This window comes from Motacilla alba, chromosome 4, assembly GCF_015832195.1.
Source record: "Motacilla alba alba isolate MOTALB_02 chromosome 4, Motacilla_alba_V1.0_pri, whole genome shotgun sequence".
NCBI classification, from domain to species: Eukaryota; Metazoa; Chordata; class Aves; order Passeriformes; family Motacillidae; genus Motacilla; species Motacilla alba.
In genome coordinates this window covers 6,185,256-6,202,712 of record NC_052019.1, presented here as the reverse complement: position 1 = coordinate 6,202,712, position 17,457 = coordinate 6,185,256, and the positions used below count along the sequence as shown (strand labels likewise).

General features: G+C 45.3%; 1 protein-coding gene across 5 annotated transcripts in view; it reads right to left on the bottom strand.

Annotated features, from left to right (window-relative positions):
• Positions 1-4,813: 4,813 nt before the first annotated feature.
• The window catches only part of FGFRL1 (fibroblast growth factor receptor like 1), a 163,541-nt gene continuing 150,897 nt past the window's right edge, over positions 4,814-17,457 (bottom strand). For 3 of the 5 annotated variants that reach the window (XM_038136368.1, XM_038136369.1, XM_038136371.1), the window contains 4 exons: positions 16,251-16,331; positions 11,274-11,558; positions 8,533-8,886; positions 5,304-5,713 (listed from right to left, as the gene is read on the bottom strand). In XM_038136368.1, coding sequence (XP_037992296.1) covers positions 5,304-5,713; positions 8,533-8,886; positions 11,274-11,558; positions 16,251-16,331 — 1,130 coding nt within the window. Of the gene's footprint in view, positions 5,714-8,532; positions 8,887-11,273; positions 11,559-16,250; positions 16,332-17,457 lie in introns of all 5 variants that reach the window. The other 2 variants (XM_038136372.1, XM_038136367.1) reach the window with 1 other exon arrangement.

The window sequence follows — 17,457 nt, the reverse complement described above, 5'->3', positions numbered from 1 at the left end:
TCTGCCCCATTTTTGTCTGGCAATGGGCCTGCCAGGGCAAAGATGTAAAAACCTGGGAATGGCTCCATGTGTCCGACTGATTTCCCTCTGGACATTGCAGAGGTTTTTTTTTCCCCACTGGCATCTCTGAGAGCTGGAACGAGTTCTGTATGGGTAATAATTCCCTGATTGCAAGCATATTTTCCAATGATTCCATGTTAATCATCAGCTTTGAGCAATTTGGGGTCCTGGGCATGCTCAAAGTTCCTCATGTAGGCAGAGGTGCTGCCCAGGTAGGAAAGCCATGATAAATTCCCCATTAGTATCTGACCACCTCCCATGGTTTGCTCACCTCTGCATCTTCCCCAGTTCTTTATTCCAATATTTCAAACCTCTCAAGAGGTTTCAGACAGCCACAGAAATGGAGTCAACAGAGAAATATTTCCTCATTCCTACCCCAAGAGTGCAATTTCTGCACAGGGATTTTGGAGTCAGAGGCCCAGGCCAGGTCAAGATGAAGTTTGGGTGAGGGCCAGCTTTTCTGAACTTAAGATGTCACAGTTTGGACATTCACTGCCTCTGGAGTGAGTAGTGAGACACTCAGGTTTGCCTCAAAAGAGGTGGAGGTGCTGAGTTTGACCTTGAAATCCCTGGTCCACTCCAGGTACTCCAAAATTCCATCTTGCTAATTAAAATTTGGCTCCTAGTGCAGTTATAGCATTTGGCTCTAGAGGTAAACAGATTAAAAACTGCACTTTTTCACTAAAACCCAGAAACCTTTCCCAAATAATAAAAAAATAATGCCTCTGCTTGATTCACAGAACCCATAGAAAATATCAGACCAAGCTGTGGCACACAGGTAACCTTACAATATTGTCTGTTTTCCCTGGCAGCACACACTCCTGATGTGTGCTAACACACACACACACCCCCACAGAGCCACACTTCCCTTCAAAACACAGAACTCTAAAACATATTAACAAACTCCAGGCTTTTATTCCTTTTTTTTTCTGCAACTTTTATTACAAAGCCACAGACACACTGTGCCATTCTGTCTCCTTTGATGTGTTCAGTTATTGTATTTGTCACCAAATGAAAACCACAGAACACTTTTTATCTTCAATGTCTGATAAGTTTTCCATTCGAAAGGGGCCGACCTCAGAAAGATTGTCCATACAAAGTTAAAAAATGCCACGCACAAACTGGTAGGTAAAGCCATGTTTGATCTGTAATGCAAATAAAATTAATGACGATAGTGAGTTTTAAGCCTAAAATTCCTTTGATCTTTGAAGCTCCATGGTTTTAAAAGTACAACTGCCTTCTGTATCACAGCCTGGCATGTATATCTATATGCCTACATGTATACAAATACATAAAATGAAAAATATTCTGTGTTCAACATAGAGTCAATTATCACAAACAACACAATGGTTTTCTTTGAACATCCTCTATTTAGAAATGAAGATGCATCCAAATCTTTTCCCACTGAATAAAAAACATTCATACACAAGTGTGACCTGGTTGAATTTATTTAAACTATGGAAGACTTTGCAATATATGCAAGGCACAATCAAGCCCTAAAATTCAATGGCATGCAGGAGGGCTTGGGACAGAGTGACTCGGAAAAGGTCTTAGAGGTACCTTGTGAAGGAAAAATAATTCCTCAAAAATGTGAAATCCACCCAGGCACAGCAAGCCAGTACAAGGCCCACACAAAAAACACAGCCCCTCCTAAACAGGGCATGTGATGGTATTTCCCTGGGGTGAAATCTCACACCATTTCTGGTGGTCAAGATGGAGCAGATAGCCAAGGCAGGATGAAATCCCCATGCTTTCTGCAAATCAAGACCTTTACAGCATCTCTCATGGTGCATCCAAAACCAGAGCTGCCTTCTCAGTGCCACAGCCAAGAGCTGCAGCTATCCTGGGCTGATGCATTGCCCACACAGGGTAGTTTAATGCAACATTTGCCTTTGGAGAGCTCTGTCAGCAGCACTAGAGATTTATCTTTGAAGGGCAGGAAGAAGCCACTCCTTCCACTTGAGCCATCTGACAAAATGTGAAGTTTTTCCTTGCGTGATACAGCACTACGGAGCTGGGTCACAAAGGGCAGAAGGCACTGGGAGAGAGTGCTACACACAGCCTGGAATTCTGTGCTGCATGGGAAATGCAGAAGTGCTTCTCTTAACCCACCAACCCCTCTCTGAGGCTTAGGGACAGAGCTGCCACTTGAACTGGTGCCATTAGAAAATCTCTCAGGGTTTGCTTAGGGCTGAACCCCACAAACCCAGCACTCACCTCCACTTCTGAGTCTGGTGTCAGTGCTGCTCACAGAGCATGGGTCAGAAGTGTCTCCTTGCTACAGCACTGGCCCAGAGAGCAGAGAAGGGCCACGGGCTTACAGGGGAATCCTGCCCTTTGCCATGCCCCCAATGCTGCTGGAATGTGCAGGAGTTTGGGACATACCACGGTGCAGTGAGTAGCTTCCCACAGGCACAAGATATGAGATGTAGACTTTAGTACCTCTCATGGAAACACACACTTACTGTCTCCTTGAAATAAAGGAAATGCCCTTAGTGTATAGAGGCTTTTTAATATATTTTTTAAAATGACTCAGTATACTTCAGCCATTAAGAACTCCTGCCTACACCATGCCTTATATCCATGCCTTATCAGTGCTCACACTTAAGCTCCTCTCAGCTCTCCCTGAAGCTGAGAGGATGCATATAAAGATATCCTTAATCCGAATTTAGGGATTTCATAAATTTGTGCTGAAAAATACTAGTTATCAATGGGTTGCTTTATTACAATCTCTACAAGAGCACCATGATGGGGGATGGTCTTCCTCTAGGGGTTATTACATGGATAACCTCCTCCTAAGGCAAGAAAGGGACTTTTTGGAGCAGAATGTATTGGTGAAGAAAGCAGGAGCTGATTCAGTGTTTCACTGAATCAGGGCCCCATTTCACAGCACCACGGCTGAGCAAACAGGGAACTGTTTGGTTTGCTGGTGATTCAAACAAACCACCAGAAAAAATCACTGCGGGGCAACACAGAGCAAACACCTCCACAAATGTTCAGTGAAAAGCAAAGTCTAAAGCACAGCTTTGTTTCAGATTAAATAAAGTGTTTCACTTTTAAATGGATCAGCTGGTTTGGTGAAGATCTCTTTCATGGAACAGGCTTGAGAAGGAAGTAATTCCAAACCTAAAAATTAGCATGTTTCAAATTTTCTTCCTTTTTTTTTTTTTTTTTAACCATCAAACTCTAAATGAAAAGAAGAGAAACAGTTGCATCATTGCTGAACCTGCCTTCTCCAAAGAAAATGTTGGCCCCTGAAGAGCTGGGTGCCTCTCCATGGTGTGCAGCAGAAGAAACGTTCAAGCCCCCCTGAAGGGGAGCAGCTGCTGTATTCTCTTCTCACTGTGCCCAGCTCACCCTCCACTGGCTCCTAAAGCAGCTGCAGTTACAAATTAAGTGTTTCACCTACATTTCATGATTTCCCCTTCCAAGCACCCTGAGGCCAAAGTTCCTTTTACAGCCTCACAAATTATTATGCTTTGATTTACAAAATTTTCTTTAAAAAAACCCAAACCAACAAACCACTGCAGGTCTGGGCTTAAAAAAAACTAATGAATCACCCTCCCCACACCCCCCAGAAATGCATATTCCCTGTGAGAGAAGAACTCTGCTGCTGAAGATGGCTGGGGTCCATGAGAAGTGATCTGGCCACTGCAGACCCCCACAGTCAGAACACAGACAGTGGAAAAGGTCAGTTTCTGATGGACAGGATGGCACCAGCAGCACCTGAGGCGACAGGAGATGACACCTGGCTAGTGTGAAAAGGCATAGAGACAGGTGGTCTCCAGGTTAGGAGAAGCACAGTTGGTCACAAGCTATATCAAGTGTGTTCTGAGCATGGCATCTACAGAACCTGAAAAAAAAATCTTTATTTTCTTTGATCAAAAATACATATAGAAATGCCTGTTTCGAGGAAAATATCATACATTTTTTTTCTTGTTTAACAAAATAAATTAAATATACATGACTTCTGTTTAAACTCTATATAGAATTACAAAGGTTTTATATTTTGCAATTGGATTCATTCCCAGTCCATATAGGTATTTAATATGGTCCTTATTTATTTTCTCTTCTTTCTGTTTTTACTGTTGTTTGAACTGCAATGTTTCATCACTTACAAAGTGATATCTGAGGGGAGGGGACAACCACACACAACCTAGGTGGATATTTCTCAAATGCAATTTTTTCCTACAAGATTATTTCACTCTCTTTGCTTCTTACTATTTTTTCTAATGCTTTCATGTATTTTGCATTGATGCAGAAAATCCAGCAGCTTGTCGCTCTAAGCCATCAGAGAAGGACAGTGTGTTTTGCTTTCTTCACCATCAGCAGTTCAATTATTATTATTAATTATTATTATTTCTTAAATATAAATATAAAGGTGTTCTGTACAATGTTCCTTTTTCCTTCTTTTCTTTTTACTGGCAGTGGCACTGAGGACCAGGGGAGCAGAGCTGATCTGCCGAACATCCATGGGAAACAAGATGCCTTCACCTTGCAGAAACTGAACCAACCAGCTTGGTTAGCTGATTGTGCTGACCACGACTGAGATGCACGTGGCATTTCACCTTGTGAACAGAAATTGGTTTTTTCAGACCCTCTCGTGTTATTTTCTTTCCCTGGAAGAGATGAATGGGTTATGCCTCCTTGTGCTTTGGCACTAAACCTCAAGGACGTTAGGGCTTGAGTCACTCAGAGCAGGAGCAGTCTGGGGGCTTCCCACCAAAACAAGTGATGCCCAGCAGGCATCCAGGCCCAGCCAGAAAAGTACCACACATTCCTCTTGCTCTACCTGCTCCCTTCAGTAACACAAGGAAGGAGGTGGTGGTTCATGTCCCTGTGTCCCATTTCACTTGTTGCCACTTTGATTAAAATATCCAGGAAGGCTCTGCTGCTGGAGACAGCTGCCTCTCTGCTGTGAATTGGAGTTCCTTCATTATTCCTCAGCTACATCCTGATTGCAATAATTAAAAAAAAAAACCTCTTTTCTCTCTGTGTCTTTCTCTATTATATATATATTTATATAGATAGATATAGATATATACACATATATATATACACACATACACACACGCATATACAATTATATATATATGTATATATATATATATATTTAAAATTACATATATAACCTTTTCCGTCTGCTTTGCCTGTTGCTGGCAGTGCTGAGCTGACTTGGAGCAGTCTCTGCTGAGGTACCACGAGGAAAAGCCCAAAGGAGCCACTGTACACGGGGCCAGCCCTCAGCACTGGTACTGAATGTGCTGGTGCTGGTGCACTTTGCCTTCCACGTGCGAGTGGGTGTGGGTGTGGATGTCCGTGTAAATCTTTGGGTACATTTTGGAAGCCATGGCAGGGGCCAGGCCGGGCCCCTGGGACAGTAAATGCTGCTGCTGGGCCACGTATTCCTCGTAGTTGATGGAGGAGATGCAGTCTTTGTCGGGGACCTGGGGGACGCAGATGCGGTCGCGGGGCTGCGGGCGGTGCGCGGGGGCGGCGGCCGGAGGGGAGCAGGGCTTCTTCCTGGACTGGCACAGCCACAGCAGGATGGTCCCGAAGATGAAGACGGCCCCGGCCGGGATGCCGATGATGACGGGCCAGGGCAGGCTGCTGGCCGAGGAGGGGGGCACAGGTGCGCTGGGAGGCTTGGGATCTGGGCGTGGTGGCACGGGAGAGACAGAAAGAGTTAATTAAATGCAGGCAAAGTGGATTCAAAACAGATGTCACACTTGGGCTGGCTGTTGTACAGACTGTCTGGCAACTCTGCCAGACCAAGTAACAAGGGAGAAATCGAGCCAGCACATGATGTTTGGTAACTGCTTTGCTTTTCAGTGCTCCTGGAAGGACAAGCAACTCATTTTCTCTGGTTTAGGGGTCAGGAGGGGAGTCTTTGGGGGATTTTATAACTCTCTTATCCAAGCTTTAATGGATGCATACTAGAGCCAGCCTGAGAGAGTTTCCTAACGCTCTCACTCTGTGACGGAATGGGCTTTGCTGCCCAGACTGAAGGACACAACACAGGACATGTCAGTAAAACCTCATTGTCACCAGCCCAGGAGGCACAATCAGGTTGCACGCTGCCCACCCACCTCTGCCAGGTGTAGCTCTGCCTGCAAGGGCTTCAGACACCCTCTAGAAATCCTGCCTAGCAATCCAGGAGCTACCCAGCAGTGCTCCACCATGGCAGGGAGAATGAATTAGGGGTTTTGGAGGTGTTGGCTTGACTTTCTTGTGTGATTGAGAGGAAGGCTGAAGGATGGGGAAAATGTAGGTGAGCTGGTGCCCCTCCTTGATTCCCAAGCCACGGAGAACTGAAAGTTCATTCAACACTGAAGTGTATCCTCAGCTTCCTACCCCAAATGGGCTCCACCTCCACCAGTCTCTTTGGAGCTGCTGCTGGCTTTTCAAGGGCAGTTTATTCAGCTACTGGAGGAGATAAGATGCTTTAGACATCATCTTTCACAGCTACCTCCTCTTATATCTCTCTGCAGTTGGCAGTCAGTGGCTATCCCTGGATAGCCACTCCAGTTTTTCAGCCTGATCTCCTGATTTATAGACTCAAATGGAGTCCTGGGGTAGGATTCTAGCTGTGAAAATCCTTGTCTAGATAGCTACCAGCTGGAATATCCAAAGCCTTGAAACATACCCAGGCACAGAATTCAGCCTGCAGGGAGACACCCAGAAAACTTCCAAAACCACAGGCTATCTTAATCATTCAATATGTTATATTCAAACTTCTATCACTTAACTTTCAAGCTAAACTTCTTTAAGACAATAATGTCTTTTTCTCTCCTTGACAAATAATCCTATGGGTAGCTTGAAATGTTAAATATATACCATGTGGTCTCTTTGAAGTTAGGAGGACCTATACTTTGACCTTAATAGATGAAATTTTGATTCACCAACTCTGGAAATTACAGGATAATTTAGGCTGGGAGGCGAGTCTGGTCCAGCCCCCTGTTAAAAACATGACAAGATCAGAGAGCTGACCCATCAGCTGACCACAGCAAACAGAAGTCTTCATGCTGGTTGGCAGAAATACTATGCTGGGATGAAAAGAAAGTGTTTTGATATTCATCCACGTTCCTCAGAGCTGTCAATGTCAAATCTGGTAGATTTACAAGCAAAATGGTCTTTCTGAACTCATGACTTTACAACCACATCTTTGCATCTTAGGGCAAGCTGGGTTCTCCTTTTCCATCACTGCCAATATCAACAGCCTTGCAGGCTCTGGTTCTGGCATGAGGCCTCACTACAGTCCCACTTAAATCCATGGAAAGTCTCCCCCTGATTTCAGTGGGAGCTGGATCAGACTCTCATAGGTCAGAAACTCCCAGAGGCTTTGAGTTATATCCCACCCATGCTGCTTTTTCCTTGGTATTTACAGGCCTTTCAGTTAGAGTATAGTCCTAAATCCAAAATGTTTATCAGGGTAGAACTGCATAGTCAGCAGACAAAGGAGCAAATGACCAGGCAAGGATGGTGTGTCTCAAACACAAATGATACAGTCTCAGCTGGATGTGGCCACCAGCTCGGAGGTCTGGGGAGGGAAGGCAGCAGCTGTGTACAGGGGCCCCAGGGGACTATTGGATAAAAATTTAACTAATCAATCATTCTGTTTTTCAGACTCATTCATTTCATTTCTTTGTGACCCAGACAGTTTTTATTCTTCCCTCTTTTTATGGGCCTGTATCATTGTTTCCTTTTACCAGTAAAAGCAATATAAATAAGGGCAAGAGAAAGGAGGAATATTAAGGAATGAGGTTGCAAACTGTGATGTTATTCAGTTCCCCTCTCCTATCCTGCAGCTATCACTGAAGTGATTTAGTGTCTGCAACTGCAGTGTCTTTTCCCAGCTTGCTCCTCTTTCATACAGGAGTAGATAATTCAATTTATGTCACCTGGATGACTAAGACGGGCCTCAACAATGTTTATAACTATCTGCAGGGAGGTGCCAGAGCATGGACCAGGCTCTGCTCCTTGATGCTGAGCAATAGGACACAAAGAAAGGGCAGAAACTGATGCCCAGGAAGTTTCATATGAACATGAGGAAGAACTCCTTTACTGTGCAGTGACCAAGCACTGAACAGATTACACAGAGAGGGTGTGGAGTCTCCCTTACTGGAGATATTCCAGAATCATCCTGACCCAATCCTGTGCCACATGCTCTGGATTGACTCTGCTTGAGTTGGACCAGATGACTAACTGGGGTCCCTTCTAACCTGATCCATTCTGTATTCTGTGGTTATTCCCCACAAAGGGAGAAAAGGAACCATCATCAACACGATTTCAGTAGGGACTGATTTAAACCAGGGCTGATTCAGTCCCCCATTCATTCTTATCAGAACTGGGCTAGCCTAAACCAGCACAGCATCACAGAGGGCCAGGGAGCCAATGGGCAACAGCAGTTGAATTATTAAATACCATGACACAGACAACTGATAACAGAGGGGGGAAAACATCACAACTCACCTGGCAGGACTGTGAGAAAAGCACTCCGGAAGCTGTAGCCCATGGTGTTTGCCCCGAGGCAAATGTACATCCCCGCATCCTCCTCCTTGGCCCGAGTAATCATCAGTTTGTTCAGGTAGGAACCATCTGGGCGAGACCAGACCTCCCCCGTGGGCAGCACGACGAACTTCTGCCCCCCGACATCGATGGTGGAGTTGTACTTGCTCTCCGTGCCGTACTCCACCCTCTTCAGCCACTGGATGACAGGCTTGACGTCGCTGCGCACTTTGCACTGGAAGGACGTGGTTCCACCATAGTCCACCGTGGTGTTGACGGGGTGAGTCCCTGTCAGGATGGGCTTGGACCTCGTCCTCTCTGCACAGAAACACAGGGAGCTCCATGGGCAAAGGTGTTTGCCAACCTCAGTAACTTGCAGTTCCAGAAACATAGGGAAAAGGTGTAGGAGGGATGCAAAATCATAGTCTAGTCCAACTCCCTGGCCCAAGGCAGGCTGAGATTTCTGCAAACTTCTCCTGATACGCATTTTGCCAGCCTCTTGCCAAAGCCTCCAATGGTAGATGCTCTCCAGTCTCTCCAAACAACTCGACCATTGTCTGAGGCTTTAACAAGTCTGTTCTCCTGCCCAACCTGAATCTTCCTGTTTATAACAAGGAAGTTGCTTTTCTACCTGCATCAGACCTGGAGAAAAGGATGGTTTTCCTCTGAGCCCTCATGTTTTGGAAGAGGTTCACAAGACCATCCTTTCCAGCATGATCATAAGTCTAAGGTTGTGTCAACACCACATAAAGTGAAAGGAAAAATGTACGCCTCATTCTGAGGAATGTTTGGATCTTTTTTAGTGTTAGGATCAGATAAATCAGTCACAGTTTCCAGACAAGGAGGTAATGCAAACCTCTATCTTAGGCACAGGAGAAATTATGGTATCACAGTGGGTGGTAACTGCTGGCAATCATCAACTCCTTTTGATGGCAAACACTGTTGGATTGAGCATGTAACAAAACAGCTCCCACCAGCACTGGCTTTGGAGTGAAAGGAAGGAACAATGGACCCTCTTTCAAAAACTCAGGATACTTTCAATATTGAGGGCTCTAAAGATGTGCTTAGGAAACAAAAATACCACAGTAGTCTCTGTAGGCTTTGCCTTTGGACTGTGAGCAACAATCACAGCCGGGGAGACTGAGACTCAGATAAGCAGGACTTAGGAGTGGAGGCTCAGGGGAGGGGAAAAAAAAAGGAGGAAATTGAATAAAACCTGTAATGCTCCACAGAATGATGTTAAAAATAGAAAGATGTCTGAAAACTGCTTAATGCCCTTATCTCCTTGACTCTGGTTCCAGCTTTGGTTACTGTTTTCACTCCTAGCCAGCAAAAGCTAATGAAAACAAAGGTTACATACATCTTTAAGTTGATAAAAACCAAGATAAACAGGGACACAGAAAGGGGTTTGTTCCTGGTGCTGTCTGGTTTTGATGAAGTGAAAATGCCACAGCTGCCATTAGGATGGGGCTTGATTCATTTCCCTGCCTCTGCTCCTGGTTTTACTGTAAACACATGTTTTTACTGTCTCCACACAGCTGCATCTTTATCAATCCCAGATGTCCAGCAGGTTTGTGCCTTCAGAGCCCAACAGAACTTCCCACATGTGCTTTTAATTCCTGTGATTCTAGGGAAAGGACTTATCAGAGAACAGATCTTTACCTTTAAGAACAATCTTTCACACTGGGATAAACTTACTCAGGCCAAAATGTATGCACAGACAAACAACATGCTTTCCAAGTGGCTGGAAACAGCCTTCCATGCCCCTGCTCCTCATTAATGAAGGCTATTCAATCTTCCCTCCACTCAGCTCATCTTCTCTTTCTTAAGTTGGCTACTCTGTAATCATTTCCATGACAACTTATGATGATGTCATAGGCAAAGCACAATGATTTAAGAATAAGAGCTCTTCTCTGGTAAACTTAGGAAGGATTTGAGTATAATTATCCTCAGCAATAATGGGAGAAACAGAAGATTAGAGAGCAAGACTCAGAATAGCTAGATAGTAAGAAGAGCAATTTACCTCACCACAATGCAGGGTAACCCCCCACGGCTCATCTTCTGAGGACTGAATCTTTAAAGCCATGTAGGCATCTAAAGATACAGACAGGATCCTAGTGGGTGTTTTTAAGGTTTGGGGTTTTTTTTTAGTAATTCATTTGTACCTGCCGGGACCTTCAGATGGCCAAATGTTTTTTAGAATCTGGCCCTAAAGCCTTGTCTGGCACTCTAATCACAAGATTTCTTGTTTTTCAAGTTTCCATTGGGAACTTCTCAATTAAATTTAAAATTGACTGTTTTCACCCATTCTGACGTACTAATCTGGGCTATCGTATATATCTCCCCCCCTCCCCTATGGTACCTGAAAGTACTTTCTCTGTTAGTTCTCTGTCTATCCTTGAATTGATTCTCTTGTGGAAGACTGAACTGGGCATGACTTTCACCATGCAGGTGCTTGTGGAGATGATTATTTCCCAAGCACCTTTCCTCATTTCAGCTCCTCAATTGTCTTCTTGCTACTCTGTCTTGTCCAGGTTTCAGGTTCCTTCTAGAGTTTCAGCAGTGTTTTTTCTAATGTTTTTAGCACTTCCCCATTTCCATGCCCAGCCATCAACACTGCACCCTTGCCACCCCACACTGTCTTGACTGAGCCAGCTCCCTTCTCAAAGGCCCCTCTCTGCTCTCTCTCCCGTAGCCGCACTTACGGATCACTTCAACTTTGTACGTCGCATTGATTTCTCCAACTTTGTTAAACACCCGGCAGGTGTACTTCCCGCTGTCCTCTGGCTTCAGGTTCTTCAGGTTCAATGTCCACTTCTTCTTCTTGTTCTCCCCAATTTCCTGGGGAGTGAGGGGCTTGTTGTCCTTCAGCCACGTGATGTCAGGCCTGGGGTTGCCGCTGGCCACGCACTTGAGGCGGATGGAGCTGCCGACGGGGCGGGCGATCACTCTCCGTCTCATCTTGGCAGGCTGAGTGAACCTGGGCCGGGCTGCAAAAGGCATCAGAATGGACTGTGGTGAGCACAGGACATGAGCAGAGAAGGAAACTGTTGTTAAGGTTTACGGCAAGATTTGCTTGAGAGGCAGCCCCATACATACCAGTGTATGCTCTCCCTCATTTCAGCTCAAACTGCTTTCCCTAGAAGGGACTCACGACCCACCCAATGCATTTGAATGTCAACTGGACTGCTCTGGCCACTGCATTAACCTTCTGCATAGCACAGTCCCAGAATTTCTGAGTCTGTAAGGCAATTGCACCAGACCATCTCACAAAATAATACCAAAATCATGCTATTGCAGCTGAAGGCAAAATGCGGCCCCATAATCACACTGTAATTGTTACCATATTCCACAAACTCCTTGGCCAAGACCAAAGGAAAAAACTCAGATTCCTGTCACGCTGACCATTTTCTCAATTTTTTGCTTGTCATATGAAGCTTCATTTCCTGAAGATGTTTTGCCTCTTAGCTCTCAGTGGCTTTATAGGGACTTAAGAAGAGTCAGCATCTTTTACATGCATAGGAAAGTCTTAGAAGTGTGACAGACTTTTGTACATTGGTCTGCACTTAAATGTATGCAATTCATTCAGCTCCAATTTGCAAAACATTGATGTTGAATGGTCCAGAGAAGTGTACAAAGAAATGGAAAGACTCAATAAAACTTTATGAGCTTGTTATTAGAGGATACCCCATGCCAGTCCATCCGAAAACTAGAGAATCTGAAGCAATAGCTGCTGGTGGATAGAAGCGTGGGTTAAGCCAGTCATCTTGTCTTAGCAAAGAAATCACCAGTATTTCTAAGAGTGCAGAGATAAAAAACTTAGAGAAATGCAAGACCCTCACCTGGCAAAATCTGAAATTTAAAAGAAATAAAAAATTTCTCACAGTTACTTTAACTATACCAGTGCAGGGGCACTTCTAACTAAGCCCATCATAGAACTGTTAAAGTCGGAAAAGACCTCTAAGATTATTGAGTTCAACCATTAATATAACACTGCCAGCTCCATCACTAAACCATGTCCTTAAGTAGCACATCTACATGCTTTTTAAGCACTTCTAGGGATTCCCTGGCCAGCTACAGGATGGCCTAGTGGAACTTCGTACTTGACAGCCAGCCCTGCTGCCCAGGGCTGAGGGCCAGAAGCTCTGGGATGTGCATTATAGTGGAGCTTTCCTGAATGGAAGAGGCTGGTCTGCAGCTTCCTGTCTCCAAGCACTGGGGAATGGTAGCCATTGCCCTCTGAGGTCTGTGAGCATACCCCTTAGCCCTCACCCCCCTGCAGCCTTGGCCAACATCCCTCCCTCTGGAAGAGGACACCCTTCGGCATACCCCTCTCTGCAGAGTGCTTTTCCATAGGGGGAACCATCTGTCTCCACAGCCTTCCCTTGCCCCCCCTGGCTGTCATTTTGGGTCCCAGCCATTTCATGTTATTTCAAACTCCTGCTCAGAAATGCTTTGCTCTCCATGCAGAGGCTTTCATGTGTAATCCAATGAACCGGAGTAACTCCGGCACTGGAAGTCTTTGCTGTGACAGCTGAGCAGCAAGTGTGACATACTAACCCCTCCACAGGTCCTGGGGCCTGAATTGCTGGGGTCTTTGGGGTCTGCTGCAGGAGGCCCCCTCACAGCAGACACAATCCCCCTCCCTGACAATGAGCCCTGTCAGACCTGCACACTGTGGGCAACGACATCCCAAATTTTAGTCTGAGCCGAGGGAGACATGCTGATAAGGGCTGTCACTGTGGAAATTGAGAAAATGTCTGCAAGGCTCATGGAGAGGTCAGGAATCAGCCATGCAATGGTCTGAACAGTTACTCTGTAAGATGGCAGTAATTTACTCTGAGACCAGGTCTAAGTAGAGGGGAGATCCTCCCGGACAGGATTCCTGAGCTGGGACTAACATACCAAAGAGCAAGTTGGAGCCAGGACAGTCACACTCCCCCAGCAGATTGAAAAGTCAAATTAGTGACTGAACTCTCAGAAGGACTTGCTGGCACCCCTGCTCAGTAAGGGCATTTTAAGACAGAAACTCTTTCCACCCAAAAAGAGCAGGTCTTTAACATTTCTGGTTTTCTTCCCACTGTGACTCCCATGAGTCTGTCTGGAGTTCTGCATTCACTCCTCACACATGGTTGCCCAAATACATACTAAACTACAGGTACAGCTACACTTTTTTGGATCTTTCAGCCTTTCTTTCATTCTCTTTCTGTTTAAAAAAGGTTAAGTGATTATGTGGTCTCAAAAGCTACTCCAGGCTGCGTGCAATATGCTGAAACCAGATCCCATTTACACAGTCCTGAATGTTTCCTTGACAAAAGCCTGAATTGGACAAGTTTAGAAAAGCCAGTTAACAAAAAAAAGGAGAAAGAGAGAGACACACACATTAGAGAGAAAAAGAGACCCAGCAAGCACAAAGGAGAAAGAGGAGAAGCAGCACTGTGAGAGAGGCAGAAAAGGTCTCTTTTGAGTTGATGCTAAATGTCTGTCCCCAAATCTGTTCCATTTACAGAAGTTTTACTTGTTGGAGTGCCAGCAAAGGCAATTACAAAGTGCCTCTGTGTTATTCACATGCTTGTTCTCCTCCACATCACTTGGCATTTGCTTCATAAACATGAACCACACATTTGTACAGTATAAATTATGTCCCACTCAAGAGCAAGGGAAAACACAAGTGGATGGGGACAAAAAGACAGTGTTGTGTACAGGTTCCTGGCTGAACTGCTGTTTACCATGAAGATTTATTCAAAGCTAATGAAAATTAAATGCAATGGAAGCCTGTCAGCACGAAGACCTGCAAAGGAATTCAGTGGTGTCCTCTCCCTGTGGGACACCTTGAGAAGCACGGATCAGTCCCTGAGGCTCCTGTCACGCATTGCTCACATAAAGTGAGGTGATTATCTGAAAAATGTTGTCTGCTGTGGTGCGCCACCATTACCCCCACATAGTGACAGTCACTATCCCTTCCAGCTTTCATGACAGTTACAAAAAGTGTCACAATAGGACTATGGATCGAAATACTTCCAAGTCTTCTGGTTAAGAGCTCAGTCAGTTGTGGGAAGACATGGATGGAGGTCTCTATCCTTCCCCACATCAGTTCCCTGCGCTCTCCAGAGACACCACTCTATGACGGTAGATGGAAAGTAAAGTGGAGCTTTGTTTTCCACCATGCTTCTCCTCTCACACTTCTCCAAGGGCCCAGGACTGTGACAACACCAACTCCTTCTTCATCCATCATCCTCCAGAGACAGCTCACACCAGCAATTTACTGGTGAACAGTGCTGGATGGAAAGGGCTTAGGTGGGTACGTGGCTGGCCCAAGGCATTTCTCTTCTTGGGGAGAGGAAAGGAGACAAGAGGGATCAAAAGAAGAAAAAGCAGAAGTTCAGGAACACTCTGCAGCACAACAGACTGGGCCAGGGCAGCACAGAGTAAGACACAATCTGACATGAGATTGTCAATGCCTAATAATTTTAGTAGAGCCTACGTCTTTTCTTCATAATATTATTGTTGTATTCTTGTACTGATCCATCATCCAGAAGCTCTACCAGGAGCACAATGGCAATGAAAAGTGGAGAGATGGTAGCTTTGTACTAGCTGCTGAACCCCTCCTGCAGTACTCCTGACCTGTAGTTTATCTAAGACACCCTTCCTCCAGCTCTGAAATGTCATCCCTCTCCAGAATGAGTGGAGGTTACCTTTCTCTCCCCAAGCAAGCTCAGCCTGAGATAAATAATTCAAGTGTGGCCTGGACTACACCATAGCACACCACAAACCTGTTTGCTAGCTGCTGAAGAAAACTGGCCTCAGCTTAAGCGGTGGGGATCTACACAGCAAAAGCCTGTCAGGTTCCACCCCTACCACTACTGTGAGGTTCTCCCTGGCCACAAAGGTGGTACAAAGCCATCTCTGCATTATAAAATTAAAGAGAGGGATGCACTGCAAGAGCAAAATGAAATGCTGTGCTTCATCCACTGAGCTCACAAACTCACATCACACTCCTGTCAGTAATGGCCAAAAGCTGTTTGGCATCAGCCTGACAACTTATTGTCCTTCAAGGAGTGCTTGGACCAAACTGGGCCTGCAAGTTTTGCAGTGATTCAGAGCCTATTCTGAGTGAGATTTTAGCAGTTCCCCAAAGCTCTGCAACAGCTACAAAATCTTATGCCTGAACAGTCCATGGCTTGGAGAAGCTCAGGCAGGTGTCTGAAAGAGAGGGTGATCTTAAAAAATACTCATCTTGGCTTAGTGCTAATTCTCCTGAAGTGAAGTCAGACCTCCCATTTGCCCTCAGAGGGAGCAATGTTATGTTGGCACTGAAGACTTTTGGAAATACTGCTGTAAAAGTCAATATGTTTTTTATAGGGAGTCTATGAAAGCTGTAATAGCTGCACATGCAAAAGAAAAGTCGCTGCCCAGAAAAACAAATACAAGGGAGAACCATGCTGGGGTAAATGGCAGGGGGCCCTAGGGCCAACCACAGGCTGCATTTTGCAGGACCCTTGGATGGGATCCATTCACACCAACACATTCAGCTGACACTCTGTTTATTATTTGACCATATGTAGGGAGAACTCACTCCAGTTGCTCTGCCTTTCCTCTCCTTCAGCAACTGAGAAATGTGCCAAGGGAACAGCACTAAACCAAGGGCCGAGGAAAACCACAAAACACACACTGCTCCTTACCCCACTGCTTCCCAGAATGGTCTTCATATTCTCCATTGGAGCCTTCAGGCACCTGGCCGTCCTTTCCTGAGCTGGCATCATCTGTGCAGGAAAGGAAAGGGAAGATGTTAAGAAGGTCTCCTGCAGCACAGCAGGACAACAACAGGAGTTTGCATTTCCTGCTGCAGACACCATGCAGCTGAAGCAAACTCAACATAAGTAGGCATCCACATCCTGGCACCTACAGCCTGGCCAGTTTAATGAACAATTTCGTTTTCTGCTTTATGGGCTTTTCAGCAGGCCACCAAATCAATGGGAGTTTAATCAATGCTGCCATTGATAGCTGACAAATGCCTCTCTATGTTTACAGGTTGCTGTTCCCTAGGAGAAGCTGATCCGTGGTACCATCTATGCAAATAATGGCATAAATCAACATTAAAGGTAATTAAACCTAGGAGGTGGGGGAAGACTCATGTGATCAGTCATAGAGAGCATAAGCAGTATGATCATGGCCACTAATTCACCCTTCAGCTTCCACACAAAATCAGAAAAGCAAGCAGGTCTGGGGTCAAATGAGCTCTCAAGGGATATTGAATGCACATTTATGGCCGGCAAAATCAATATTGACTTGAAAAGCTGCTTGTAAGTATTTCTTTTTAATTAAGACCACCCATCCACCTGTATCAACACACCACTTTGTCCCTCATCACTCTTGTTGTCTATATCACTACCACACAGCAGCACCAAAATCTCAGCTCTGCCCTGGAGAAATAGAAATCCCTACAAGGTGAAACCCACATCTCTCCAGCAGCCCCCATCTCGAATTGCCACTGTGATATGGCCACCTGTGAGGTCTCCAGGAGGGCCAAGGGGGCAGGAAAGTGCCCTGAGCCTCCTTCTACGACCTGGGTGACACTGGTGGCCTCACACATCTGCAGCACCCAGATGTGAAAGTTTTTCCTCCTCCAGCTTGACCTCTACTGCACTGATTTTCGGAGACAGGTCAGATGAAGGCTGGGGAAAAGTTTGCCTCAATGAGGAATACAATGGTGTAAAAACCCCAAACAAATAAAGAGAAGTGGAAATATCTAATTTAAGGAAGGAATCCTTCCAAATGCCCAAGTCCTGAAACTCATAAGAAAAGGGTCTTGTAAGCAAAAGACAGGACAATTATTTCTGTAATCTGAAACAGAGAGGGAAAACTGTTCTCAACTTATATATAAGCATG